The following is a 26,709-nucleotide window of genomic DNA, read 5'->3' on the forward strand; positions in this document are numbered from 1 at the left end:
TACAAAGAGATGAAATTGCTGCACAAAGTGTGATTTCTTTTTCTTTTTTTTCGTCCAAACAAAGCTCATATTCACTGGCTGCTTTCATTGGAAGAATGAGTCAACTTGGTCCAAAAAAAGAGTGGTCAAAGTTCAGGTGTTTACCATGAGGGAGGGGTGTAACAGGTCCAGGAGGTTTAATATTTTTTGCTTTGTAGCTTTATGTCTTCAAACTAGGTTCTAGGTTCCCATTGACTCATAACACATGTATGCATATTAAATAGCTCTTAGAATAATCACTAGATGTAGTTGTATCTGCTTCTGGAACATCTTGTGACCACCAAACATGCATTGTGGACACTTATGGTAGTTAATAGACTCAGCTTTGGTTAGGGGGTAGGCAATGAACCAGAGAGAGCAGATTGCTTAGCAACATGACCCAAGAATAGTGCCCAGTTGTATTACAGCTGCTTTGTTGGATTGTTCTGGTCTGGTCCTTTTGTAATCCAAATTAAGAATAGCGAGAAAAAATAAAGCAATAATGCCAAATAGTTTTCTTAATTAGCGGTGGCTGAAAACAACGTTTCAAAAACAAAACACATTTTTCTGTCATGTTGAATAAATAACAAATAAATGCACATATAATTATTATTTTTAGCATTCAGAATAGAAACAATAACCATACATAAAACTTATAAACGGGCCAACAACAGAAATCAAATGTTCTGCACAACATTTAGGACCGCAGATATAAAACAATACAACAGTATATTAATAAACTTAGTGCAGTGGTCTTGTGCAACAGATCACTTAATCTCCCAGCTGTCATGAGTATGAGGAGGACTCAACACACCAGCAGTAAGGGCAAAGCAATATGAATATGTGCCATAGCAATAAATAATTTATTCAACAGTCTTATGCTACTGTAGCCTATGTGACAGACTCTATCTGTAGGATTATTATGTGATAAAAGTGTCTTTCAAATTATTCTAACAGAATGAGGTTTTGTAGCAAAACAAGTATAAAAACAATTAAAATCTAATCTAATTATGAGTCAATTTTAAATGACAAAGCATTTACAAAATATTACATGACTATGGCTGACTCATTATTTGGCAAGGTAAGATCCTGGGACCAATCCAGTAAGGCCATTTCTTTTCACCGTCCACCAGCCATCCTCACCTTGATCTATGACAACCACAACGTCCCCGACTGACACAGAGAGCTCATCGTCCCCCTGAACAAGGATAGAAACATTCAATCAACAGATATCCCTTAAAATTAACTAGAATTCGAACATTTGAATGTGTCTCATATAGAAACTGACCTGTGCCACATAGTCATACACGACCTGGTACCCCTCGCTGCTCAGCTGTGACCCCTGACATACAGGAATTGAAGCATAAACTCCTTCCGATGTTGCTGCTGAGGATTATGACATAATCAGCAATGGTTCGCTTACTGTGGGAAGCCACTTGTAATTTGCAGCTTTCTTCCCAAACGAGCGACTAATCTGATAGTATTACATGTCATCAGATCATTGGCAAGCTGAACACATTTTATAATCATGTTTGTGTTTGTAATGTTCTTCCCAAACAGCAATGTGGATATATATATTTTTTTACCAAATTGCAACTACACTGGTGTGAAGAAGAATAATTATGTGACTTAAGTTTCTCCACACTTTGTGTTGCAAGGATCAAGTGGCCTTCACAGTCATATCTGTCATCATTTTGGAAATTGCAGTGTTCTTAAATGACATTGGTACTATACCAGTAGGTTGTGTAACTTGTTCATTAATGCTCAGTTTGGAGCCACTGGAACAGTTCCCTTGCAGAAGACTTGAAAACCTACAAATTGGGGAAAGTACTTGGTAAGAAAAAAAAACATTAAGTAATAATCATTATTTTCATCGTCATTGATTTGGTAACCGTACTATCCATTGTGTAATTCTGACTTTTTCATGACTCCCCCTACGAATCCAGCACTTCCATTTCTGTCCTCCGTAGCATTCTTCTGATAGTAATTTTGGTATTCAACTGGAGCTGTAGAAAGACCATTGAAATTCAGTAAATAAATAAAAACCAATGATTCATGGGTAAAGCCCTACACAATCCATCACCTGTTTCATAATGTGTCATTCTGTTGTGTTTTAGCAGCAGCTGAGAGATAATATTAAAATTTCCACTTCGGAACATATTCAAATCCAAATCAGGAAAACCGCAGGGCAGGAACCTACCTGAGGGGGTCAAGCCAGTCCTTTTCATCTCCACAAAGCAGTTGTTGTCTGCGATGATGTCACACTTTTCCAGTGTTTTTCTCACATCCTCGTAACACTAAAAGAGCAGTTTGTCCAGAGTGAATTTTCAATATACAATACGGTACATATAGGAAGGGCTTGCTGAAGATCCAACCCACACGTGTGAAAACAGCTGCACGCACCTCATCATCTTTCACACTCTGCATAGACAAATGGTTACAGTGCACCCACAAAGCATCCCTTAGTATGCTGATGCGGTCTTCTTCCTGCTGCTGAAATATCTGCAAAAGAGTGTGATTGTAAAAATAATAAATAATCTAGAAAATACTGATTATGTACATAACTGGCAACATCTTGCACAACAAAAGCATCCTGCATGTCCTTTACTCTCTGTGCAATCTGTCAACTCAAAGGTATATATAGCTGTCATTTGAGTGCTTTTAAATGCTTTATAGTCTTATATGTATAAGTCTTTCCTTTTTTGTTTCCTGGTTTCTTGTGTGTACAGTAAGTGTATTGTCCTGTGTTGCAACATGCCACAGACAATTGGTCTTTATAAATAGAGATAGCAAATTAGTTGAATGGCTGCCTTAGCTTTGATGATGTTATCACATGTAGGAAGACTTTGTTGCCAGGAAACAATTTAGCAGATTAGTAACTCACTTTAGAGTCTGCTTATAGGAAGTATCACACGTCCAACCACTCTCGGTCTGTACATTTTCAAATGCGTCAATCTATAGTGTGCATTTCTCACTTGATAAATACAGTGAGAGGAGAAATACAGCTTGCAGTGCTCTACTTTACCTCACATGTGTTGATGTGTGTTGATTCCCACTCTTGACGAGTTGTGTCAAGTTGTTCAATGTTTGACATGTACTGTTTCTCTAAAGACAAGTAAAATAATTATTGTTAAAAATAAAAAAAGAGTAAATCAAGATCTTGTATAACTTAACTTTGAGGTTTAATTATATACTGCATCTAACTATGTATAGAATCCTCAATAAAAGGGAAGGAAATGTAACCAAAGAAAGAAACTTCTGGTAGACCATAGTGGCTTCCGTTATAAAATGACAAAGAACAGAACTTGGCTTGTTATTTGTCCTTACCAGCCTCCTCTGCAGCTTCTCTGCACTGTTTGGATTTGGTGTTCATCTGAAAAAGAAAAAAAGAATTACACAATGGGTTTATATCTGTAAACCTGTAGTTTTCCCAATAAAAGAAAATATATTATATTGTGTGCTCTGACGTTATCTTTGTAAGCGACTTTGAGTCCATGAAAAGCGCTATATAAATTCAATTTATTATTAAATAACACTCTATTTAGGAACATAAACCCCTTTTATTAATTACTACATTAGATAATAATTTCAAGGGCAAAGCTAATTGAATTTCCCAATCTGTTAGTGTTGTGGATAACTTTCACTTCTGTTTGAGAAACTATCCCCTCTGGTTACTACCAACAGCAATTACTTTCAAATATAGTGTAATATAATATAGCATGTAAAACATACCTACATTTGATGTTAGCATTTGTTAATAGCATGCATTGTTAATAGGGTGCCCAGTATACTCTCAAATGCCAGTGACAGTTCTGATAGACACAATTAATTAGCACCATACAGAGTGTTGTACAATGTCTACAATATGGTTACTAAATTTTGTATTCCTCTTGACTCTTGAAATATTGTTTTAACAGACTTGAATAGTTAAATGTCTACAGTGGTTAAAAAATGAGGGGCCAGGCCTTTGTGTGAAAAATGCAAAGACTGAGATGTTCTTATTGATACTTCAGTCGGAGCTCCACTGTGCTTTGACTGTTTTTAAATGAATCTGCTGAAAAGGAAACATTCTCTGTGCTCATCTTAAACCTTAGTTTAGTTTACGTACAAGTATGTGAGTAATATATCTAGTTTGGAAGCCAATCATGGTCAAATATGCAACACACAAATGTGATGTGGAAACTTTAATCCTCCGGTGCACATACTGTACACTGAGAATGGACTTGGCGCTGGGCTGGATTTGAACCAGAGCCGCTGTGATAGGGACTTAATGGTACGCACTCTGCCTGGTGAGCTACCAGGGCACCCTGGTTGGATGTATTTTCAAGAGAAAAAATAGCACTCATCCTTTTACAAGCCTTGCTTTTCATTACTGAATAGAATTATTGCATTGGACTTTTAATGAGTCATACCACAGTGCAGATTTACCTTCTCGATCTGTTTGGGAGTGGCTGTGGGAGAATTGCCCATCTTCTCAGCGCTTTGTTCTGCCTCATCTGCCTCCCTGCAGCGCTGCTCATAGGATCTTTTAGACTAGGAGGGAAACAGAACAGAAACCATATGAAACTATAACACCCATGCTTTGTACATCAGCACTTTGCTTTTCCTGTGTGTGTGTGTGTGTGTGTGTGTGTGAGGGAGGGGTGTGGGGGGAAGGGGGGGATGGGTTCAGTCAAGAAAAAGGTATGTCTCATGTATTTGATTCTGCATGAAAAACTGTTATTTTTTAAAAAAAAATTCTCGTAATGCACATGCAGGATGTACGTAGCAGCACTACAACTGCTCTTGAGATTAACCACAATTATGAAGAATAATATAAATACACTCGCTGAAAGTGAAATCTCTGATAATATGAATTGACCTTACTTCTATTGTTTTCTTGTAGAGGGAGACTTTTATCTTCTGGACCTTCTCCATGATAACTTCAAACTAAAAAGTAAAGAAAGTTATGTTACTTTAAACACACACACACACAGTCATCAGAAAACCACACTGGTAGGCAACCCTTTTTAGATTTCCTCTTCATGCAAATAAGAAAAAAAGGCTGTTCATTGGTACCTTTTTTCTCTGTTCTTTCTGTCGCTCTCTGAACTGCTCCATTCTCTTCACTTCTTCCTTGAGGAATCCAGAAAGCTGAATGTGCAAGTTTCCTACGTTTTCAATTTCTGAAAAACACCAAAACTGACCAGTAAAAACTCAGAACTGACTGAGGCATGTATGAAGTGCAAAGGAAAAAATAATGCAGGAAATATATCCTGTGCTTACGTGTTTTCATTTCATCAAAAGATGATTTCAAAGTGCTGTGAAAACAAAATTAACGAAATGTAATGCATTTTCTCATGTAATGCTTTCTGCATGTCCAATAGTTCAGAATAAATGTATTGCTTGGAAAGGTATACTTATACATACTGATATATCATACTAGTATATCAATGCTCAAATGCATACACCCACCAGATCTCATATAAACCGCCAGCCTTGCGGGCGATTGTGACCAGTTCCTTGCCATATTTCTCCTCTGCTGATGCCCTACATGGACACAACCACAATAGAGCTGAACTACATTATATTCAGGTCACTGTAACCATTCATCAAATACAATTCATCAGAAATTAGTGAGCCCACCTCATTTTCAGGAGCTCCTCCATGTCTTTGCATGTCCGTCGACCATCATTAAGTCTCTGACTGATAGTCTCAAACCCAATATTACTGATGAAGTCCACTCCCTGGAACCATAAATACCAAACCATGATACTCATACTTTTGGTGAGAAGGGAAATGTTCACAGGGAATCTCAGCCCTAATACAAAACACACACTTTACATTTTGGAGTAAAAGTCCAAATAAATGCTGTTAATACAAAATGTTTTGTATCCCTTGGAAATAAAATGTTACCGTTTCTTTATTGCTCAGTATTTATAAAACCCAAATGATCTCCTTTAGGCAATAGCTGATGATTTAAATGATACTCAAAGTTTTACTTTGATGACTTCTGAGATTTTCCATGAAGAGGTATTGTGGGGGTATCTCATCAAGAATGGAAAATGTTACATGCTGTTGCTGGGGTCTGAATGGAAAGCAGCAAGTGACAGATGTACCAAAAACCCCCTCTCACGTAAAAGTAGTCTCACTTGGCTGAAATTTGACTAATGTGGAAGTAAAATGACTTCTGTACAAACATCTCTAATGTTAATTTATACTGTTACTGGGTTACATTTTAAATGAGGGGTACTGATAACGGCGTGATAATGAAGAGGAAAAAGGAAGCATACAACTTCACAATGTAAACTTAAACTACAATAGAGTTCAACTGATTGTTGTTTCTGACCGTCCAGTTCCTTCAGTTTTGCTTACAGTTATGGTAGAAAATGTGTAACTGTTAGCAAATAGTTATATATACATTTTAAGTTGTGGTCTTTTGCATTGTTGCATACATGTGTTACAGTAACAGGTGTCTCTGAAAAGGCAGTCAGAAGATCAGGGGCCCATGGGGGAGATGAGATTAACAGGAAACCCTCAATAATTATGCAGAAATCACCAAACCACCACAACCACCACAACAACACTGTTTTAAAAAGTTGTACAGAGAAAGAGCTGTTTAGTTTGTGACACACCTGGTTATAGATAGAGCGTGTACACAACCCAGAGATAAAAAAAAAATGTTGCTGATCAAGACTACATACATAGTTAATGTTTTAATCCAAGCAACAATTCAGTACCTGTTCAGCGAGTTTCAAAGGTAGAATAAGGAAAGAAAGCAAAGATTATAATTCTAAAAGATAAGACAAAGTGTTCAGCCAACTGTAGTAAAATATACAGATAACTAAATCCATTACTAGTAGCCTATATGGTAGAGTAGATACGGTCCAGACAAAATGAAAGGCATAAATACAGTAGAAGTGGACAGGCACATGACAGATATTACCTCAAAACCCCAGTGAACATACTAAATACAACAACACTGACATTCACAGCTGAGTAAAAACGCATGGACAACTTCAGCTCTGAACATAAACATAAAAAAAAAAAAAAGTATGGCTTAGTAGCGTCACACCGACTCACCCAAAAGGCATCTTTAAATTGTAATGTCATCTTGGCAGTGGTTAACAATAGTCCCTGTTGGAGAATCCACTCAACTTTAAATCACTTTAAAGCAGCCAGCAGTGTAACAGGCTGTGGCTCGATGCAAGTGAAACAGATCATGACACATTCAGGAAACCAGCAGTCAAGCTGCAACACTCACTCGCTTACTCATTTGATTTAAATGAGGAAGAGCTGCAACATGCCAGCGGTTGCCACAACTGGACTGATACATGCGTCAACTCAGTTTTGGCACAAGTGAAATAATCACTAATGATGATATAGCTCAACAAACCTGCTGTAAAATGTAATCAAAAAAAACTCGTCCTTAAAAAGTGGTTACAATCATTCACCCAGTTGATCTTCGCTGTTCTTCAGAAGTATGTGAATGTAAAATGGACAAAATAACAGGAACTGCTTACAATATTATGAAATACAATATAACAGGCCTGCAAGACAAACTATTTTGTAAAGCGTTTGATGTTTAGAATTTGCACACCACTGTAAATGTTTTGGGAGGTGCGTAACTGTCCAAGTGTTGTGTGAAAAATGTTTCCCTGTTATTTTGTCTATTTCATTCAATATTGCAAATGATTGTTAGCGTACAAGATCAACAGTGAGGCTAATCCACTACTGTCGAAGTACAACACAGGAAATAAATATCATTACAATTTCCTGGAAACAAATGACAAAAAAAAGAAAAGAACATAAAGTACAGTTATAGTTCATCATGTGATACATGCAGCTGTCTGCCATAGTCTGTCACTTCACTGTTCATGAACGTTTCTTGATTTTTCAAAACTTCAGCCTCTGAGATCTGTCCGTCTCCATCGTGGTCCATTTCCTTGATGAGGTGAAGAGCCTGTTGATGACATGAGAGAAAAAAAACAAGGAAAAGAAATCAGCAAATATGCTGCCATGCCATCATGGAGAGAAATTATATACATTCCTAGATGCAATAGCTACTGTAGAAGAGCATCTATTTTCTCATGTATTAAAACTCAAGAATTTTGTATTGATATTGATATATTATGCTAATGTATAAGAACATGAATTGCCAGTTTTAGTCTAATTTTATCATAATATCCTCTTTCCTGTTCACTGATTAAGTTCCTATTATTTTCTCTGATCAACAAACTTTAGTGTCTGCCTGTGTTAAAGTGCTCATATTATGTTCATTTTCAGGTTCATAATTGTATTCCGAGGTTATATCAGAATAGGTTTACATGGTTTAATTTTCAAAAAACACCATACATTTGTTGTACTGCACATTGCTGCAGCTCCTCTTTTCACCCTGTGTGTTGAGCGCTCTGTTTTAGCTACAGAGTGACTCACTTCTGTACCATCTTTGTAGGGAGTCGCACATGTGCTGTAGCTAGGTAAGGTCAACTAGCCAGTCAGAAGCAGAGTATGAGGGCGTGCCACGCTAGCAGCTAGGCGAGCATCATAACGTGTGTTACAAAGTGACGCACGTTCTTCACGGAAGTAAAGGCTGGACTACAATAGAGCTGTTTGGAGCAGTTTGTGAACAGTGTTTTCTGTTGGCGATGTTAAGTCCCTTTGGGGTGGTCTTTGGGCTTTTTCACTTTGTAAACCTATAATGTGCACAAAAAAGATATATAACACAATAAAGGAAAGGGAAAAAGCCAAAAAGCATAATATGAGCACTTTAAAACAATTAAAGCATTGTACTTTGGTCACTGTGAGTGAGACATTTTGTTTAGAGCCCAAGCTGGCTCCAACTCATTTAAACAAAGGACAGTTTTTCAATAGTTTGGGCAGACGGTATTGGGTCTATATGCAAATCTACTCAGATAGTTTTGTGAGGGAATGTCTTCTCAGCACCAGAAAACTCATTCTATTCAGAGAGAATCCTACAGCTTCTTGTGAGCTTCTGTCTCCACTGATCATCTGAACCAGCCACTGAATTGAACCTGAGAGAACTTTTTTTTCCACACAGACAAAATCTGGGCACACGTTGAGTCTTACCTCTTCTCTTGCTGAGCCGTAGCTATTGGGCGCCACCCAGCGGAGCTGCTCGCCTCGATTCAACTTGCCATCCTGATCTTGATCATAGAGGTCTTTAAACCGCACAGTTTCTTCAATTTCCCACTGTGACGGGGACTCCTCTGATAACAGAAAAAGTGTTAACATTGCACAGGGGATGGAAGTTGATCATAGCAGAGGAAACTAACAACAAACAGATCATTCTATGTTTTAAAATAATCTCTGTGGTCTTACCATCACCACGGACATCTCCAATGAATTCATTCAGACTGATGAGTCCATCTTTATCGGTGTCATATTCACTCAACACGTCTTCAATGGCAAAATCCTATTAGGAAAAAAAGAATAATGAAGGGCACTCTTATAATGGGTGGAAGAATGCATTATCATATCAGGCTTTGCAGCAGTAGGAGCTAAACTGGTCTCACAGCCATATGATCCACTTCAGACGGATGTGTAAAGGCGAGAAACTCCATCACATTAAGCCCCGGTGTGCCATCCACGTCAGCAAAGTCAAAGCGCCTTCTCTCCTTCAGGTGGAGCTAATGGGGATACATAACAGATAAATCAGGCTGCGGTTTAATAGGATTCCTTACAGGAAAATAAAAGTACACCTACGTATCTGAGAGACTCCTGCTCTGGATCCTCCAGTACATCGCTGTCATCAAAACTAATGAGCTGGTCATGAGCGACCATGTTGTATTCCTCCCATGTAACAACACCATCTTTGTCAGTGTCAAACTCAGGGAAACGCTCCTTTGCATCATCCAGAGCATATTTTCTGTAGACGTGCTGAATCCATAGCGTGACCTCCTCTGGTGATAAAAACACAGCAGACTAGCCTATGACCTTTCATCGCCTATGTTGATCTTTGCTTTCTTTTCAAATGTTGAGAGAGACATAAATGTACCTGCATTTAGCAGATGGTCAGCATTTGTATCAATCCGCTTCACAATTTCCATCATCTTTTTCCCCTGCTCTGCTGGGCTAAGTTTCTTTATCTCCTCAGTGTCCTAGAAGTGCATAAAATAAGTAGAGCAAAGAGTGAGCAGGTGATGAATGAAGATTAGTAATTGGGCTAAAGAGTGTAAGAAAATAAGTAAAAGCATAATAACCTCATCTCGCAGCAGGATGTTCATGTCATGTTCAGGGTTGTGCTGCTGGCCAGTATAATGATCATCATGGAGATGTTTATGAGAGCTTTGTCCAAATCCAAACTGAAGGATCAGCAATACCAACAATGCAGAGGATGTCATCTGTTGCGTAACACAAATAACAGTCAAACAAATGAGTGAATGAACGGAAAACACTACAAAGTGCTATTAATTGGTATCCAGGGTAGTTCTCTAGTTGAAAACTCAAATGACCAAGGCAAGACAGTCTGCCACAATGCAACTGTGCGACCTTGTGGACAGCTGGTGGAAGTTCATACCAACAAACTAAACTTTGTGTGTGAGCCTCGTCCTGCACGATGAAACCTGTAAAATCTACTAGGAACAAACGTGTTTAAGAGGAAGATAGAGGATCAAAGAGGCAAAAAAAGCCTAGTAGAAATAGCCTACTACTTGTCTACAGTAGTTTTAATTAATTCCTGTTTATACTTATACTTAATGTGTTACAGAGAGAATGAGACAGACAGAGACAGATTCGAGGACAAAATCAACAGCGTTAGTCAAAAAATTAGACACAGTTAAAGACAACGCACACAAGCGAATAATAAAGTAACTACGACAAAGCTAACAAACGGAAGATGTTTTGTCATTACCGTGGAAAGTCCTCCGTGCAAGTGTTGATACCCAGTCATTTACCTGGAGGAGACGTGTACTTCCGGTCACAAATTTCAAATCAAACGTTTTGTTATTCTGGCGTAAGTCAAACTCTTCTGGAACTTAATATCCAACTAATGCATCTAAATCCACCGGTTTATCTAGGATGTCATGCATACAGGGCTCACAAGAATATACAAAGATAAATCAACAAAATGTAGCCTACTCAGTTTATCTTTCCAGTCTAAGGTTTGGTGGCCTTATTTAGAACAGTGGTTCTCAAACTTTTTTCAATAATGTACCCCATTTGAATTGTTTCTTTAAGCCAAGTACCAGCGCCAATCATCTTTGGTAGAAAAAAAAAGTTTATATAAAGAGGAACAGTACAGCGCTGCCTTGTAACTGAAAAAAACATTTAAATGCTAATGAAAAAAGGAGACAAAGACATAACCTTGGAAACAGATGGTAGAAGGAAGGAAGGAAGGAAGGCAAGAATAGGTCAAAAATAGTATCAAAAACTTCAAAAACAGTAACATAAAAATAAAAAGCGGTAAAACGTAGAAGGACAGTAGAAGGAAGGCAATAATAGTTCCAATGAAGGCGATACAAATGTCACATTTTTGGTAGGAAAAAAAAAAGTCTACATAAAGAGGAACAATGTTCTGGACAACAGCCTTGTAACTATTAAACATTTTGTTTAATATCTCACATACCCCCTGCAGTCCTCCAAAGTACCCTAGGGGTACATGTATACCCCCATTTGAGAAACACTGATTTAGACAAGCAGCAGACTGGAAATGGACTAGCTGAATGAAAAAAGATTTAAAATATATCTCACCGTACATTTTTATTAACTTCAGGGTTTATGCAGCTGACAAATGTAATTCTCTCTAACTAGATGTTTAGGAGGCCGAATTGGCTTTAAGACGAGCTGTTTCACAATGCATATTTACAGAGTTATCTAAGCTATCTGAATAACATAGGTGAGTTTGTGTGCAGATAGGGCAAGCCAAAAGAAAATGTTGACACTGAGAGTTTATACCTGGATTGATATGAGTGTATTTGATCACTTTTGGATGTTGGATTCCTAGATACACTCGTTCCTTGGGGAAAATGTTTTACTGACTCAAACCAAGTTTTCTGTGTATATTTCTGTAAAAGAGAATTTAAATATAAAAATGAACACATATACACGTCGCCTATTAAAATTTAGAGGCAAGCCTGATTTAATAGGGTTTTAAACCCCCTTTTAATGGTGGTCATAGTTCGGCACACCTTAGATCATATGGTAATTTGTTCCACACGTGGCAAATATAACTTAAAGCTCATAAATCTTTGTTATTGCTCAACAGTGAATGAATAAGCAAACAGTTCCAGGACAGTTCCTGGCATTTTCATATTGTGCAAGCTTGTGAAAGCTATATTGTGGAGCTTATCCAATTAGGGATTTATATACAATTAGATACAAATCGTCTTTCTAGTACCTATATATCTTAGGGATATCTGACCCTGGTTTCCTGAGGCTCTCAGTGTAGGCCTATTGCAGAAGCAAAAACATTGTACAGGAAGATAGTCATACAGCTAAACTGAACATAACAAAGCTGATCAGAAATTAAGCAAACATAAGCTATGTGTATATATGTAATGTATGTGTAGTCAAGTAGGTGAATAAATTGACACACACAGAGATGAAAAAACAACATTGAAAACATGCACTGCCTAAAAACAGGTCAAACAGATACTGTAAATTGTGTAACCTACACGGTAACAAATAGTGCTCAGATGACATACTTAATAAGGCATTGAAGGAGAGAGCTGTTTAAGTACTAGTGTGTGTGGCAATATTTTTCTGCTTGGTCTATCTATTTTAGTAGTTTCCACAGGGGAAGGTCTCGGGTCTACTCCTCTTTTATTTTGAAGGCAGGTTCCCTTCTCTTCTGGTTTCCTGCTGTCTGTAGATGACACTTGACGCATACTGAGAAATCAACCAAACGTCCCGCCCGAGCTTGTTGCTATGGTAGACAGTTTGAAGTCCCGCCCAAAGAAAATCGGACACACCCTTTGACCTAAACTGTACTCTGCATTATTGGCTGACGCGTATGTCGGGTCGATATTAAGGTGATTTCATTGGATAATCTCATCGCCAGTCAAATATGTAAACGCAACAGACTTCCTGCTTTGTTAGGTTGTCCTCGCTGTCATGCATTTATCTGGCATGTTTTTCCATCAACTCTGACAACAAGACAGCAGTGTCCGTAGACTTTTATTCATCGCTGACTAGTTAAGCATTGAACACGGGGTCGATGTCCAAAGACAACCGCCATGATGGACGACGGCGTGGCGCTGGGCAGCACCGTCTCGGCCCGAGAGTTAGCCAAGGTGGGGACGGGAGGGAGAGGTCTGGTAGCAACAGCTCAGGCTCCTCGCATGGAGGAGGCAAAAGCAAGAATGCATCCATGGCCGCTTTGAAGGTACGTAATGACATTTTAGCTCGTTGCTAACAGCTGAAATACAGCCGTGGTTTTAGTCAAGAGCTTTGGAATTGCGATGCACTCCTAGCTAGCTTGAGCTAAGTGACTGGATGATCTAAGGTTCACTCAGCAGAAAAGGAGCATTTTAGGGTGACCTTATACCTTCTGTGTTCTGTGTGTGTTATTGTGATGTTTTCCCTTCCACCAGCACCCACTCGTAATACTAAATTATGATAAATGGCTTTGTGAGATTTGTGAGAAGAGGCTTAAAAATGCATCATAGGATTATTGTGTATTGTCATCAGTATAGCAAGAATGTGACAGCAGGAGTAGGGAGTAATTGGAACAAGTCTGTATCGGACGTTAAGCTCTCCCTGTTTGTCCCAACTTCTTCTTGCAGACTTTGTAAGTTTGTATCATTTGTAGGAAGTCAAACCATGTGGGCTTGTATTCCCTCCCCCCAGCAGCCCATGAATCATCGGATGCCGAGTCCAATAAGATCCACAGCATCACCCTGTGTTGCTAATGCACAGCCAAGCTTGCATTAGCACACACTGTCTCTGAGCCTGCAGCTACTCTCATCATCACTGGCAACACAGGATGGGGGGCAGAACGGCAGGCCTGCTGTGTGCACATGACTGCGCAGTGTTGTGGCAGAAGGAGCGAGAGAGAGAGCGAGTGAGTGAGTGGGGGCTCTGATGCAGAGCAGGGAAAGCAGAGGAGAGAAGCAATACATATAGGAAGCTACATGCAGTGGAGAGCAGAAGACAGTGGCAGGCAGAGAGTCAGGCCTAAGAAGTGGCTGCTAACTCTGCAGAGGGCTCAGGCTAGATTACAGACAGTCGTGGAAGGCAGGACGGGCGGACTGCTGAGCACTTGTCTCTCTCAATCGCCACTGGGAGAGGAATTGACACAGCTGGGCAAGTTGCTATAGCAGTGTGGACTACACAGTAGGAGTCTATTTTGGTCCTGCCTTCAGATGACGATGTCACCTTGCACAAGTGGCAGTGCTGGTGAGGGGGAACAGGTTGCCTGAAGTGGGCTGCAAAATTATGTCAGGGGTGGATAAGGACGAGGAACCTGCTTACAGACTGTACTTCTATTCTGTATGTATCCTCTAATCTTTTGATTTCTGAATTTTGATCTGTGTCTCTCCTAATGAGCGAGATCTCACCCACTGTCTTGCTACTTGCATTATGTTTGTAGACCTTGCTAAAAGGGCAACCTTACACTTGCCCCTTACTCAGCAAGATCTAGAAAATAAGCACTCGCTCTGGTTTATGGGGAAGGATTGCTCTGCCAGAGAACATTACAGAAGTTATGCTCCACAATGAATGTTTCGTATTTTTCTACAGTGCAGCCCAGGAGATAGTTTGTTTACAGCTGGTTAAGTGGATCAAGAGAATGTTGCTGTAAGTCTTTTTTTGCCTCAGTCTGCTGCACATAGTTAGCCATCAGTTGTAAGTAGGTAAGGTATTCTCCCAGCATTCATCGGTCATCAAATGGCTTCCAAGCCCACAAAACGCAGAGTAAATATTTACATTGTAGATGGTGCATTGATGCTGACCTACGTCACTACTTCTTGCTCATTTTAGCTCAGCCTGTGTTGTTTGATGTTCTTTTATCTCTTTGTAGTCCTTTTCTACTGGCAGAATAAAGCCCAGGCCACTCGACATGTAAGAATTTTGCTCACCAAAAGTAGGTCAGCTGGGTATCTCCCTTAGGGACATTAAATAGTATCAGACCAATACACGGATGCTTTTTCTGCACGTGTAACGCCTAATGAGCCATGTTCACATTCTACTGGATAGTCTGCAAAGATTGTTACATGTTATGTTACATAAACCTAGGCCTAATTATCACTTTTTTTCTTCAAAGCCTTGGCTAAGAGATAAATTGTATGTGAACTTCTTTCCAAATGCAGTGTGTTGCAAGAGATTATTTATTTATTTATTTTTTTTCTGAAGCTTTCTTGTCTGATTAGTGTTGCTAGTGAGAGACAGCCAGGAAAAGAGAGGACGGTTTGTTCCATGACTCATTTTGCTATTAAGAGAAGAACTGGCTCTCAAGTTTTGTGTTGGTTTCAGGTAACAATGTATTTTAAGTCTGGAACCACATCTTATAGTAGTTGTTGGACCAAAATAGCATAATTTGCTCTGGACGTTAGTCAACATTAGATTAAATCATTTATGAATAGCACAGAACAGACTACTCTGCTGGGAGAGGTAACACAGCGAGTGGAAGATCCAGAATGATAAGCCTCTAGGTGTTAGCTTCTGTATTGTTTTGTAACCGGATTGACGTCCGATTATTTAGTTATGTAAGATTACAAAGGCAAATTATATCAAGTATACTGTTGGGTACACTGTGTATTTTTGTCTTTGTCATTGCATTGTATAATTGAGTTGTAGATGTTATTGCTTATAGGGTGTGTAACAGATTTGGTCTATGCATTAATGCATGAGCAGTTTGACCAAACTGTTATGTGACCGAATGTTTCTCAGTGAGATTAGGATGCAGAGAGTTGTTGATGCCATTTTTCATCACTGGGCAGCTTAATGTCCCAGAGGTGAAGATGTGATGTATGACTTCTTGCACTATTCATTTTGGTTGACAGTCTCTGCTTCACCCGAGGTTACAGTCAAGTTCACTGATGCATAGTCAATGTGTAGGTCAACCAGGACGCATGCTGGGCACAAAGTGGGTATAGAGCTCCTGCCTCTAGCTGTTTCTTGTCACAGTCTGTGCTAGTAGACACGTTCCATAAACGTAATGTGTGCAGTATTGTGACTTCAACCCCGGCTTACAACCGCACACCAGGGATGGGACAAATAATTACAGCATTTTGCAAATTGCTCTCTTGTGGTAGAGTAGTATTCATATCTTTCGTTGAATGGAAGGATTAGGAATTTAATATAGTATTTTTTAATAGCAATCAGTACTTTTGAATTTTTTACTGTTAAACTTATTTTGCACATATTGAAATGGTTTGTTATCATGAGCACAGAATAGGTGTATGTATCTTCTCTTTACTTTAACATTTAAAAGTCTTGCATTTTGTGCATTTACATCTGTTTTAGATTTAAATGATGTATCTTAAATGCACTCTGTTACACACTGTTTGATGTGTTGATAGTGTATTTGTTGGGACTATTTCAACCAAATCAGCTCCAGATTTGGGATGCTAATAATGAATATTTACTGCAAAAAGACCATGTCATGGCTCATTGATCCATCAACATTGGAGCTTTGGCTACACAGAAAATACATGTTGATCTTTTCATGGGATTTGTTGACAATAAGAAAAATATAGAGTATGAGCAGACATATCTTCTAAACTGACTACAATCCAAGGGTTCTTTGTTGTGACACCTTGTGTTTTTTTTCGTGCAATACATCATGCCTGCTGTTAAAATAGGGCTGGGTGATATGGAGAAAATCAAATATCACAATATTTTTGACCAAATACCTCTATCGATCCTGCAACAATATTGTAGTGTTGATTATTGGTGCTTTCACAAAATATTTACATAATGAGATTTTTGATAAATAATCATCAGTAATGTGTATATTATAACTAAGTGGGTAAAGGTAAATAATAGAACAGTTACAACAGTCTGGTAAGTTCCAAAAATGATGTAACATTACTGTAATGCAGCCTTTAAAACCAGGAAAAGACACACTTATACCATATTAAGATATTACAATATCCAAAATCTAAGATGATCTCTAGTCTCATATCATGATATCGATATATTGCCCAGCCCTATGTGAAAGCCTTATCTTGGGCAGCATTTTGTGATATATTCCAAGTCATCTCGTGAATCCCACTCTATTCTATCTATTGTCACATATATCACGTCGTACTACTCTACACCATATTTCCTTATTTCGTAGATAAAGTGCAAATTTGAGGTTTTGAATCTGTTTCTCACACAGGCATCTTTTCAGCGCTCCAACAGCCATGACAAAGTGAGGAAAATAGTTGCTGAAGAGGGCCGTGCTGCCCGAAACCTCATTGCCTGGAGTGTACCTCTAGAGAACAAAGAGGAGGAAGGTTGGTAGCTGCATGCAAAACAAACTTTCTGTGCTTGTGCTATTATTCTGCTCTGTGGCAGCTTTCACATTACTGGCATATTAACATCACAAGAGTCAACAAAGGATGACATTTGTATTGTTTAGGTCCTCATTGTGCGGTGTTAGGTGTTGCAGCTGATGTTTACTTCAGATGATTTTCCATATCTTTAATAGAAGATGTTTAGTCATTTATTGTAGAGCATTACAGTGACCGTCTTTGGCAATATCATTCACAGTCTGTGATCCTACCCAAACCAGACAGTGCTGTTCATTGTAATACAAGTTTATCTCATGGTTAGACTGATTAATGATAAAGGAGTACTTAGAATCTCTTATTTTGGCTAAAGCCTACATTGATGCCTGGTCCCTTTTTTTTTATGTAGAACATTATACTTTGTGTGGCACAACATACTGCTATCCTGTGGTTCATGGTAGCAGAGTGGTTACAGCGCAATCCATATAAGCTAAATTTACAGGATTTCTTTCCGGCCTTGGAAACTTTGTTGCATGTCATATTCCCCCTTTCTACACTGTCCTCTGTCAAATACAGGCACAAATGCCATAAAAAATATTTTTCTGTGTATACCTATGCAAGTAAAAGATGACCTGATTTCCAAAAGACATAAAGTGAAAGATGACACATTCTCTAATATTTTAAGGAAGATAACTTTTTATTTCCATCTTTTGAAGTTTCAAAATAATAAAGGATAAGGGACCTACGCAAAAGTTTGGGCACCTTGCATGGTCAGTACTTAGTAACACCCCCTTTGACAAGTATCGCAGCTTGACAATGCTTTTAGTAGCCAGCTAAGGGGTTTTTCAATTCTTGTTTGGGGGATTTTTGACCGTTCCTCCTTGCAAAAGGCTTCTGGTTGTGTAAGATTCTTGGGCCGTCTGGCATGCGCTGCTCTTTCCACAGATTTTCGATGATGTTTAGGTCGGGGGACTGTGAGGGCCTAGCAAAACCTTTTAGCTTACGCCTCTTGAGGTTGTCTATTGTGAATTGAGGTTTATTTAGGATCACTTTCCTTTTTATATCTTTTATATATTTTATCCTATCCATTTTTTTATGTGGGTGTGATGTTTGCTTCCAGAATTTGCTGGCATTTAATGAAATTCATTCTTCCCTCCTGTACCAGTGAAATGGTCCCCGTGCCACTGGCTGCATCACAAACCCAAAGCATGATCCACCCCTGTGCTTAACAGTTAGAGATATGTTCTTTTCATGAAATTCTGCACCCTTTTATCTCTAAACATTATGTTTTAACTTCTTCAGTAAGTCCACAGGACTTGGTTCCAAAATTAATCTAGTTTGTTTAGATGTTCCTTTGCAAGCTTCTGACTCAGAATTTTGTGGTGAGTCTGACTCTTTCATGAAGATCATATTCATGCAGGTATCGCTGCACAGTAGAACAGTGCACCGCTTCTCCAGAGTCTGCTAAATCTCACTAAAAGTTTCTTGCAGACCTCAACTTGACCTCCACCATTCCTGTTAACTGCCATTTCTTAATTTCTTTCTTTCCAACAAAAAATAATAAGAAAATAAAATATAAAAGCAACAAAACACAACGAGCGATCTCTAATGGTATTAGGAGAAGCGCATAAAAATATTTTGGTTCATTATGAAACTGTGGGGGGGACAAATTAGACTATGGCGGGGTGCCACAGTCTGGTTAATTAATGGGAAACACTGCAATAAGTGCGTAGCAACACACCAAACAAAATGTTCAATATGTCTGAAAAGGAGCAGGCCGAAGCTTGTTTCCCACCCCTCATTCAACTCTAAATAGTTCCTGCAGATATATTTTATATTGCATAGTAAGATAACAAATATATATTCATTTTAAACACCTACCAAACATTTTGCACCAAACAACCCATCACCCTATAATCACCCATCCCAGTACAGTCAGTATAATAACCCACCTTCACAATAATCTCTTCTCATCATCCTATCCTTTTTTAATAAAGTGTTTTTTATAAATTTTATGTTTGTGCAATGTTTTAGCATTAGGCCTACATTACGAACGGTGGAAACGGCTACCTGAAAACGCTTTGCTGTCATCTTATAGCCCTCGCCTGCTTTGTGGGCATCCGTTATTTTAATTTTCAGAGTGCTAGGCAGCTGCTGAGGAGCCCATGGCTGCTGATTGTTGGGCCAGGGTTTTTAAGAGTCAGAGTATTTATAAAGCGGTAAAATTTGCCTTTCCTAAAGATGATTGTGAATAAGCCATATCCCTAACAATCTAAGGTCTGAGACCTTGGTAAAAGTTATCTGAGAGCTCAAATGTCTTGGGGTGCCCAAACCTTTGCACGGTGCTACTTTCCTTTTTTTCACTCCATAATTGTACAAAACAAATAATAGTCCAAACGAATCTTGCTTAAAGGGGTGATAGACTGCAAAACTGATTTTACCTTGTCATAGGTGAATAATGACAGTTTAGTGGGTAACTAGGACATACATAGAACCTCAAAATCCCATTGACACCTCTTTCCTCTGCAAATCTCACAATTTGAAACTGCCTCTGAAAACGGGCAAATCTCAACGAGTCGCCTAGTTGACGTCAACTCGGCGGCTCCTCCTCATTTGGTCTAGTCTCTCTCGTTGTCACGTCCCAACATTTACATAGGTTACACAACTGACCTGAGATCAGGTAGTCTTCTGAATCTAGGTCGTGCAGATCTCAGAAATTGTATGTTCAACTGCTATTTTACCATTAAATTCACTTCTGAGACTTTTTTTATGTGAGAAGTCAACTATGTAGAAGTCAAATATGGGCAGTTTTACGAAAATTGATGTCTAATTGCAAATTTTGTCCGACTGTGTCGGAGTTCAGCGGCCGGTGCTGCCTGTCTTGCTGCCTCGCCGCCTGGCTTGCCTTCCTTCACAGACCCCGGCCTGCTGTGAGACACCATTCTTAGCTTTATAAGACCTTGGGGTAGATGTTATATAAGTGGCGTGACAAAATTCAAACCGTAAATATACTATAGTTATGCCGAAAGTGCCGCCATATTTTCCCATTGTATTGATGGGATACATAGCTAGCTAGCTGCTCCTCCTAACAACCCCTCACGTTCATAAAAATGCCTTAAATTCAAATCGGACTGTTAGCTTTTGTTAGCTTTGTAACACCTTGGGGTAGCTGTGATATAAGTGCCATGATGAAATTCAAACCGTAAATATATTATAGTTATGCCGGCCGCGGAGCCCCGGTAGTGCAGTAATCCACAAAGGGTGACTTTGCGCTGGGTATGGAGCCCAGCAGGCTGCCACTTTCTCGTCAGACTATGTGGAGCTCCTATAGTCCGACACGTCTTACCAAATTTGCAATTAGCCATCCATTTTCATAAAACGGCCCATATTTGAGCTTTATATAGTTGATTTCTCGCATAAAAGTGTGTGTGTGTGTGTGTGTGTGTGTGTGTGTGTGTGTGTGTGTGTGTGTGTGTGTGTGTGTGTGTGTGTGTGTGTGTGTGTGTGTGTGTGTGTGTGTGTGTGTGTGTGTGTGTGTGTGTGTGTGTGTGTGTGTGTGTGTGTGTGTGTGTGTGTGTGTGTGTGTGTGTGTGTGTGTGTGTGTGTGTGAGAATGAAAGCTCAGATGGGCTGATCTGGAATCTTGCTCCTTATGAGGTCATAAGGAGCAAGGTTAACTCCCCTTTCTCTGCTTTACCCACCCAGAGAATTTGGCCCACCCATGAGAAAGAGAGAGACAGACATCATGGCTTTCAAACGAGAAAAGTGGCAGTTGGTCAAGTTTTGCATGCCACTGTAGTTCTGTATAACATGGCAGTGCTCATCACATAATACTAAAATAATGCTCCTTTTAGACCAACAGGTTTACAAAAAATTTTTATTTTCCCCAACCATAGCATGATCCTGCAGATGAACCATCGTTTGAGGTCCTCATTTTCTGTCGTTAGACCGGGAACGACTCCTTGACTGCGAGATGGATCTTGGGCACTTCTTGTCTCTGGAATGAGAACGTTGTCTGCCTCTGTCTCTTGAAAGAGACCTGCTGCGACTGTGGCTCCTCCTCCTGCGTCTGACTTCAACATACCCTATCACACTTTCTCACTTATGTTCTGGCTCTCCCCTTTCTTTTTGGGTCAGCTCAGTTATTTTATTCAAGGCTGATTTGCTGCTCTTGAGTTTGTGCCAGAACTCTTTCAGTTTGGGGCTCATATGGATTCATTAACATGCATCTTCCGCAACCAGATAGTCAGTCATTTACCTTTCGACACTCCTATTATGGTTATTGTTTTGTCCACCTTTATGTTTTTAAAAACTACATTACTATGACCTTGATCATCTCATATATTGTTTTAAATAAACCTAATTTTTCTTCTTCACATAGCAAAGTCCAAGAGTAACTCCATTGGCAGTTCCAGGGCCCAGAGGATCAACTCCGGGCAACAAAGGAATAAGAAACAGGTTGGTGTATCATCTTCTTCCACTAGAGGGCACCATTCACTAAGTCATCTATTTATTTTGCCTCACACTGCAAGTGGATCTGTGATGGTCATGAAACTCCCTATTTTTGCGTTTTGTAAGTCAGTCTCGGAAAAGATGAGTTCACACAGAAAAGGGGAAAAAGGTGACCAATCCCAGTCTACAGTGTAGTGTGTGACGTGCCTGAATATACCTTCGCTGCACTAACCAAAAACATCTTAAGTCGGATCTTCATCATTTTCTGTTTATAGCCTTATGCCCATTAGATGTCTTAAGGTTGCAAAATTTAGAAGAAGATGGGTGTTAGATTGCAACAGGCTACAAGGATAATGTTATAAAAGGGGACATTATGTAATGGTGTGGCAGCGAGATTGTTGCCAACAACAATATCTCACTGACTTTCTGTCGCACTCGGGTTGAGACCACTGGGTTTATGCATGCGCCAACATTGCCACAAGGGTTTAAATCTCCCCATTTTCCCCTCATGCTGTACTGTATATTCATTGTTGGTAATATAAAGCATATAATAGCTGAACCTCCTGCCCCAGCCAATGGGAAACAAGTGCTGTGGCCGCTATTTCTAAACAACTAAAGACTTGCATGACGCTGCAATGACTTTGTCATTGTTACGGTAATGTTTGGTCCACACTTCTCCCCAGAATGCTGGTCTGGAAAGTAAAGGCCCAGCTGGTGCCTTGTTGGACAAGGGGGCAGAGAAGAGCCCCACCAAAGCCAGACTGCCCCGCAAGGTGGACCTGCGAGCACGCTACTGGGCTTTCCTCTTCGACAACCTGCGTCGAGCCGTGGATGAGATTTACGTTACCTGTGAATCTGATCAGAGCGTCGTAGAATGCAAGGTTAGTATGCTTTTTGAGGAGAGAAAAAAATAAATAAAAACATGTAGAAATGCAAATTCTAGTTTCAGGATCAGTGGATTTATGATCTAAACTGACACAACAGGAAGTTCTTCTTTTTGGAGACTGAAAGGTGTTAGGATTTATAAACACTAGAGGGGGACATTGAGATCATAACAAAAAATTCCCTCACAGCTTGCATTCCTCTTGATTTCTGCTTTATGTCAAAGGGGCTCTCTGAAGGCTCACTGCTGAAAGATTTATCACAGGACTCTCTCTTGGGCCTGGCTGGCTGGACTAAATATTGATGGCTGTAAACAATATTGTATATGGATTGTGTTTGTCCACAGGCATTTGCTGAAATGGCGCTGGGCCATTTCGGCTTCTTTTTGGTCTAAAACTTGTACAACAGCATTTTTTACATTCTCTGTATTGTGGATCTGTGTGCTTTGTTTTGGTGCAGCATTGGAGTGACACTGTGATGTTGCTCCAGTGCATATTGGTTTGATACTGCTGTGTTTTATTGATTATTCTGCCATGCTGCATTATGCTGAGCATGGTTCTGGTGACGTTCTGCGGTCAGTACCGTAGCCCAGTTCCCTATGGTGTGGTTGGCCTGCTGTCCGTGCCACAGCGCAGCTCCCTGTGGTGTGATCAGCATGTTGTCAGTTGGCCTGTGTCAGACATCTGGCTGGTAGGTGTTTTTTTTTTCTCTCCTCATACCACTGTATCTCTCTACACCCTAATGCTGTCTAATGGCCATGGAGCTGGGTGCTGTTCATAATCCCCCATCCCACCCAGCTTGGATTTAATGGACACTGATAGATGATGGAGTCATCTTGAGGGGAAGCAGAGTGCTCTGATAGCCCCCAGCCACAAACCCCCAGTGTAGCTGTGGGCAATCTGCATTGTGTGCTCTCACACAAATTGCTACCAATTTTTCACCTAATAACTTATGTACATTAACATAACCATTGTCAGGAAATGATTCTAACTAATTCTCAGATAAGGCTATGTTACTGTAATGCTTTGTGTAATTTTGAATGAGAACCTCAGTGCTGATATAATACGTTTTCCCACTCAGAGGGAAATTGTTCACCCAGCAGAATGATTCATATATGCTTATTAATAATGCCCACAACTCTTTAACCCACAGCCCCCAGACCTAATTAGTTCCTATCAACTGTTCCTTTATCCCATCCCTGATTTATTAGAAATATCATCCGGACCAGGCAAGAAAGGTACTTGGTGTTCCTTTTGTCTTGGAAGCACTAAAGGTTCTGAATTTCTTTTAATTTAAATAATTTTTAAAGCAAACGAAAATGGAGTATTCTGGTCTTCAACGATTTAACTTAAAAAAAAAAAAAAAAAACTATCAAAACTGTGAATTATTTACTTGAGGTCAGTTGCTCTAACCTAGGCTGTACCTTTTCATTCTTGTTTCTATGTATAGACCACAGGCTTTTACTGCCCATCCTATTTTATGGCAATGCCTCTGGAAGGTTAAACATTTTGTCATTCCTCATGAAATGTTATGTGAGGGGTGTATTTAGGTAAGTACGCCTGTTAACATGCTGAAAGCTACTTTTATGGTGCCTTCACTCATTGTTGGTTTATCTGTCAGAGGAGCAGCAAACCTCTATCCATCTCGGCCTTCATTACCAAATGAACACCACGCCTTAGCGGTGGTCTTTCCCTGTTAACCAGCTCTAATCAGCAGACCTGCTGCTGGACACATCTTTCACTGGCTTGACTTGTCTATTAACTAAAAGCACTGTGAAGCTTTACTCTCAATTACCACTCCCTTCACGCTCCCCATCAATCAGTTGTGTTCGTTTCATTAGAGCTCTGGGAAAAAAGCTCCACACGGCCCACCAACTCTGAATAACCAACACTGTGAGCCAGTCCTAGTGCAGATAATAGGCATTTGCTATTAGGAATTTGCCTTTTTGTTAAACTTTTCAATCAAGTGTTTTTCTTTGCACATGAATATGTGTGGGCCAGCTCCTACTTGCCAGCAACACTCAAGATCTACCGATGGTTCCCCCTTTCCGTTTTTGGTCCGTTATTGGTTTTGGTTGCAAAAAAATTATGTTTTTGTTTTACCTAACTGATGAAATAGTTAATATCACAAGCCCGAAGTAGCAAATACTAACAAATATATAATGCATCATTTTATGTTTACATTATGTAATAGATATAACAATATCAATACAAAATCTATGAAAACGGTTAAATGAGGTCAAATTTTGTTGTGTTTGAGTGCTGCATTTTATAAACGCTGAAATAAAAAATTTGTCTTTGTATTTTTTAGGCTTATGAAACAAAATGGACTGCTTGTTACATAAATATTGCCCAACACATGTTCTAAAGTGAAATCTGATGCACGAGTGACTTATTTATTTTTAAACCTACCTTTATTTGGTTTGTAAATTGCACCATTCTTCAAATGTTTGTGTTTATAATCTCCGTGTAATCATTCTCCATCCTGTTGTAACTGCTGTCTTTAGGAAGTGTTGATGATGTTGGACAACTACGTACGGGATTTCAAAGCTCTCATAGATTGGATCCAGCTTCAGGAGAAATTGGAGAAAACAGATGCCCAGAACAGGTGCTCTTCAGTTTCTTTTTCTCACTCTCTTTCTTTATCTCTCACTCTTATTCACTCCCCATTTTCAATTGCTCCCTGAGGTAAAACTGGAAGTGCCGGTGTCTTGTCCCTGGCTTTGAGTCACAAACAGAATGGATCAATAGCCTTGGCTTTAATTCAAAGAGATCCATGAGTTTATTGGCTTCTCTTTAACACAGTGACCACTGCAACCGTAAATTCACTAAGAAATGAAAATTCCAGTGCTGCCTCCCAATTTGTTCATTTAAAGCGTACCATTAATCAATAAGACACCCTGAAACTTTTTACATGCTCCATTTATTGTGTAAATCGCTGCAAGTGAATCAGCCATTTAACTGATTTGCCAAAGTGTGAGCCAAGTCTGTGCGTGTTTGGCATCTAGGAATTGTAATTTATGTTAGTAAAGTAACGTTCGCCACTTTCACTTTGTTCAGGCCCACGTCTTTAGCCTGGGAGGTCCGTAAGATGTCTCCGGGACGTCATGTGATGCCAAGCCCCTCAGCAGACAGAATGGTTCCTTCTCCCGGTGCACGTCGTCCTCTCAACTTTGGGTAAGCTCTCTCTTACTGTCATTATCTCGAGTTTTGCTTTAAGGCCTGTATGCTGCACCAAACCCCATTAAGCATTTGATTTTGTTTTAAAGATCAACACAACATTTTATTTGATTAAAATTGTATCATAAGGCATCATGTTATTAACCAATCAATGTTTAAAATGATGCACTTTGCCTGTTTTTGGAAGGGGTTAGAAAATGCAGACTGCGTTATCTAACAATACCGCCATTGATTCCTGTTACTGAAGCATTTGTTTAATGCAATTTGTTGAGTCTCTCACTCTTTGGGAACAGAATCAGTGGAAGGTGTAGATGAAAGTGTCAGTTAAAGACTGCTGAAGCATCGGTTCAATATGTGCACTGCTCTGTAATCGGATGCTGCAGGAAATGGATATTGATCATGACTGAGGCCTGTTTTCCAATACAGTGCCATGCTATCTCAGAGTGGAGTGTGCTGGGGTGTTAGATAGGCACTGTCTACAGACCGCTGAAGCGCCTTAGACAGGCAGCACAGTAGGAGCTTCTCAGAGATTCATGGAAATCCCACCTGACGACAGTTAACGCTTCATTGTACATGTGCACATTTGTTTGTTCTAATGCATGATGTGTGTGTTTCTCATTCAGTGGTCCTACACCTACGCTGGCTGCAGCCCGGCTCTCCCACACAGGCCCCAGCTGGGCGGACCGAGTGAAGTGCACTCAGTCCGTCCCTAGCTCTTGTCAACCGACCACTGCCCCGGTAGAAAAACTGGGTAAGAATTCCCCTCCTGCACAGACCCAGAACGTACTTTTGAGAGAACGTGCT

The 26,709-nt window shown here is 39.7% G+C and overlaps 3 protein-coding genes across 7 annotated transcripts in view; 1 reads left to right on the forward strand and 2 right to left on the reverse strand.

The window, feature by feature from the left end:
- Nucleotides 1–125: 125 nt before the first annotated feature.
- pstpip1a (proline-serine-threonine phosphatase interacting protein 1a) lies at nt 126–7,208 on the reverse strand. 2 transcript variants are annotated; one of them, XM_039807684.1, is made up of 15 exons: nt 7,081–7,208; nt 5,644–5,744; nt 5,473–5,547; nt 5,284–5,318; nt 5,077–5,183; nt 4,885–4,947; nt 4,447–4,551; nt 3,346–3,391; nt 3,044–3,123; nt 2,422–2,520; nt 2,219–2,315; nt 1,937–2,024; nt 1,753–1,829; nt 1,307–1,401; nt 126–1,216 (listed from the first exon to the last, which is right to left on the reverse strand). In XM_039807684.1, exons 1-15 carry the CDS (start codon nt 7,108–7,110, stop codon nt 1,088–1,090), a joined length of 1,227 nt encoding a protein of 408 aa, XP_039663618.1. In that variant the 5' UTR covers nt 7,111–7,208; the 3' UTR covers nt 126–1,087. The 2 variants fall into 2 exon arrangements, with proteins under 2 accessions (XP_039663618.1, XP_039663617.1); XM_039807683.1 differs by having other exon boundaries at nt 1,307–1,404.
- On the reverse strand, nt 5,903–10,927 carry rcn2 (reticulocalbin 2). 2 transcript variants are annotated; one of them, XM_039807685.1, is made up of 8 exons: nt 10,871–10,927; nt 10,221–10,361; nt 10,016–10,118; nt 9,724–9,920; nt 9,534–9,647; nt 9,340–9,433; nt 9,088–9,227; nt 5,903–7,960 (listed from the first exon to the last, which is right to left on the reverse strand). In XM_039807685.1, the coding sequence occupies exons 1-8, from the start codon at nt 10,907–10,909 to the stop codon at nt 7,817–7,819; spliced, it is 972 nt and encodes a 323-aa protein (XP_039663619.1). In that variant the 5' UTR covers nt 10,910–10,927; the 3' UTR covers nt 5,903–7,816. The 2 variants fall into 2 exon arrangements, with proteins under 2 accessions (XP_039663619.1, XP_039663620.1); XM_039807686.1 differs by lacking the exon at nt 10,871–10,927 and adding an exon at nt 10,538–10,848.
- A 2,087-nt stretch (nt 10,928–13,014) lies between these two features.
- The window catches only part of scaper (S-phase cyclin A-associated protein in the ER), a 63,234-nt gene continuing 49,539 nt past the window's right edge, over nt 13,015–26,709 (forward strand). The window contains exons 1-7 of one of the 3 annotated variants that reach the window (XM_039808213.1): nt 13,015–13,342; nt 17,282–17,399; nt 21,774–21,850; nt 22,528–22,725; nt 25,233–25,333; nt 25,786–25,902; nt 26,529–26,656. In XM_039808213.1, the coding sequence (XP_039664147.1) occupies nt 13,175–13,342; nt 17,282–17,399; nt 21,774–21,850; nt 22,528–22,725; nt 25,233–25,333; nt 25,786–25,902; nt 26,529–26,656 (907 nt within the window). In that variant the 5' untranslated portion in view covers nt 13,015–13,174. Of the gene's footprint in view, nt 13,343–13,941; nt 14,449–17,281; nt 17,400–21,773; nt 21,851–22,527; nt 22,726–25,232; nt 25,334–25,785; nt 25,903–26,528; nt 26,657–26,709 lie in introns of those variants that run through there. The other 2 variants (XM_039808215.1, XM_039808214.1) reach the window with 2 other exon arrangements.

Source organism: Perca fluviatilis, chromosome 8, assembly GCF_010015445.1.
Source record: "Perca fluviatilis chromosome 8, GENO_Pfluv_1.0, whole genome shotgun sequence".
Classification (NCBI taxonomy): Eukaryota; Metazoa; Chordata; class Actinopteri; order Perciformes; family Percidae; genus Perca; species Perca fluviatilis.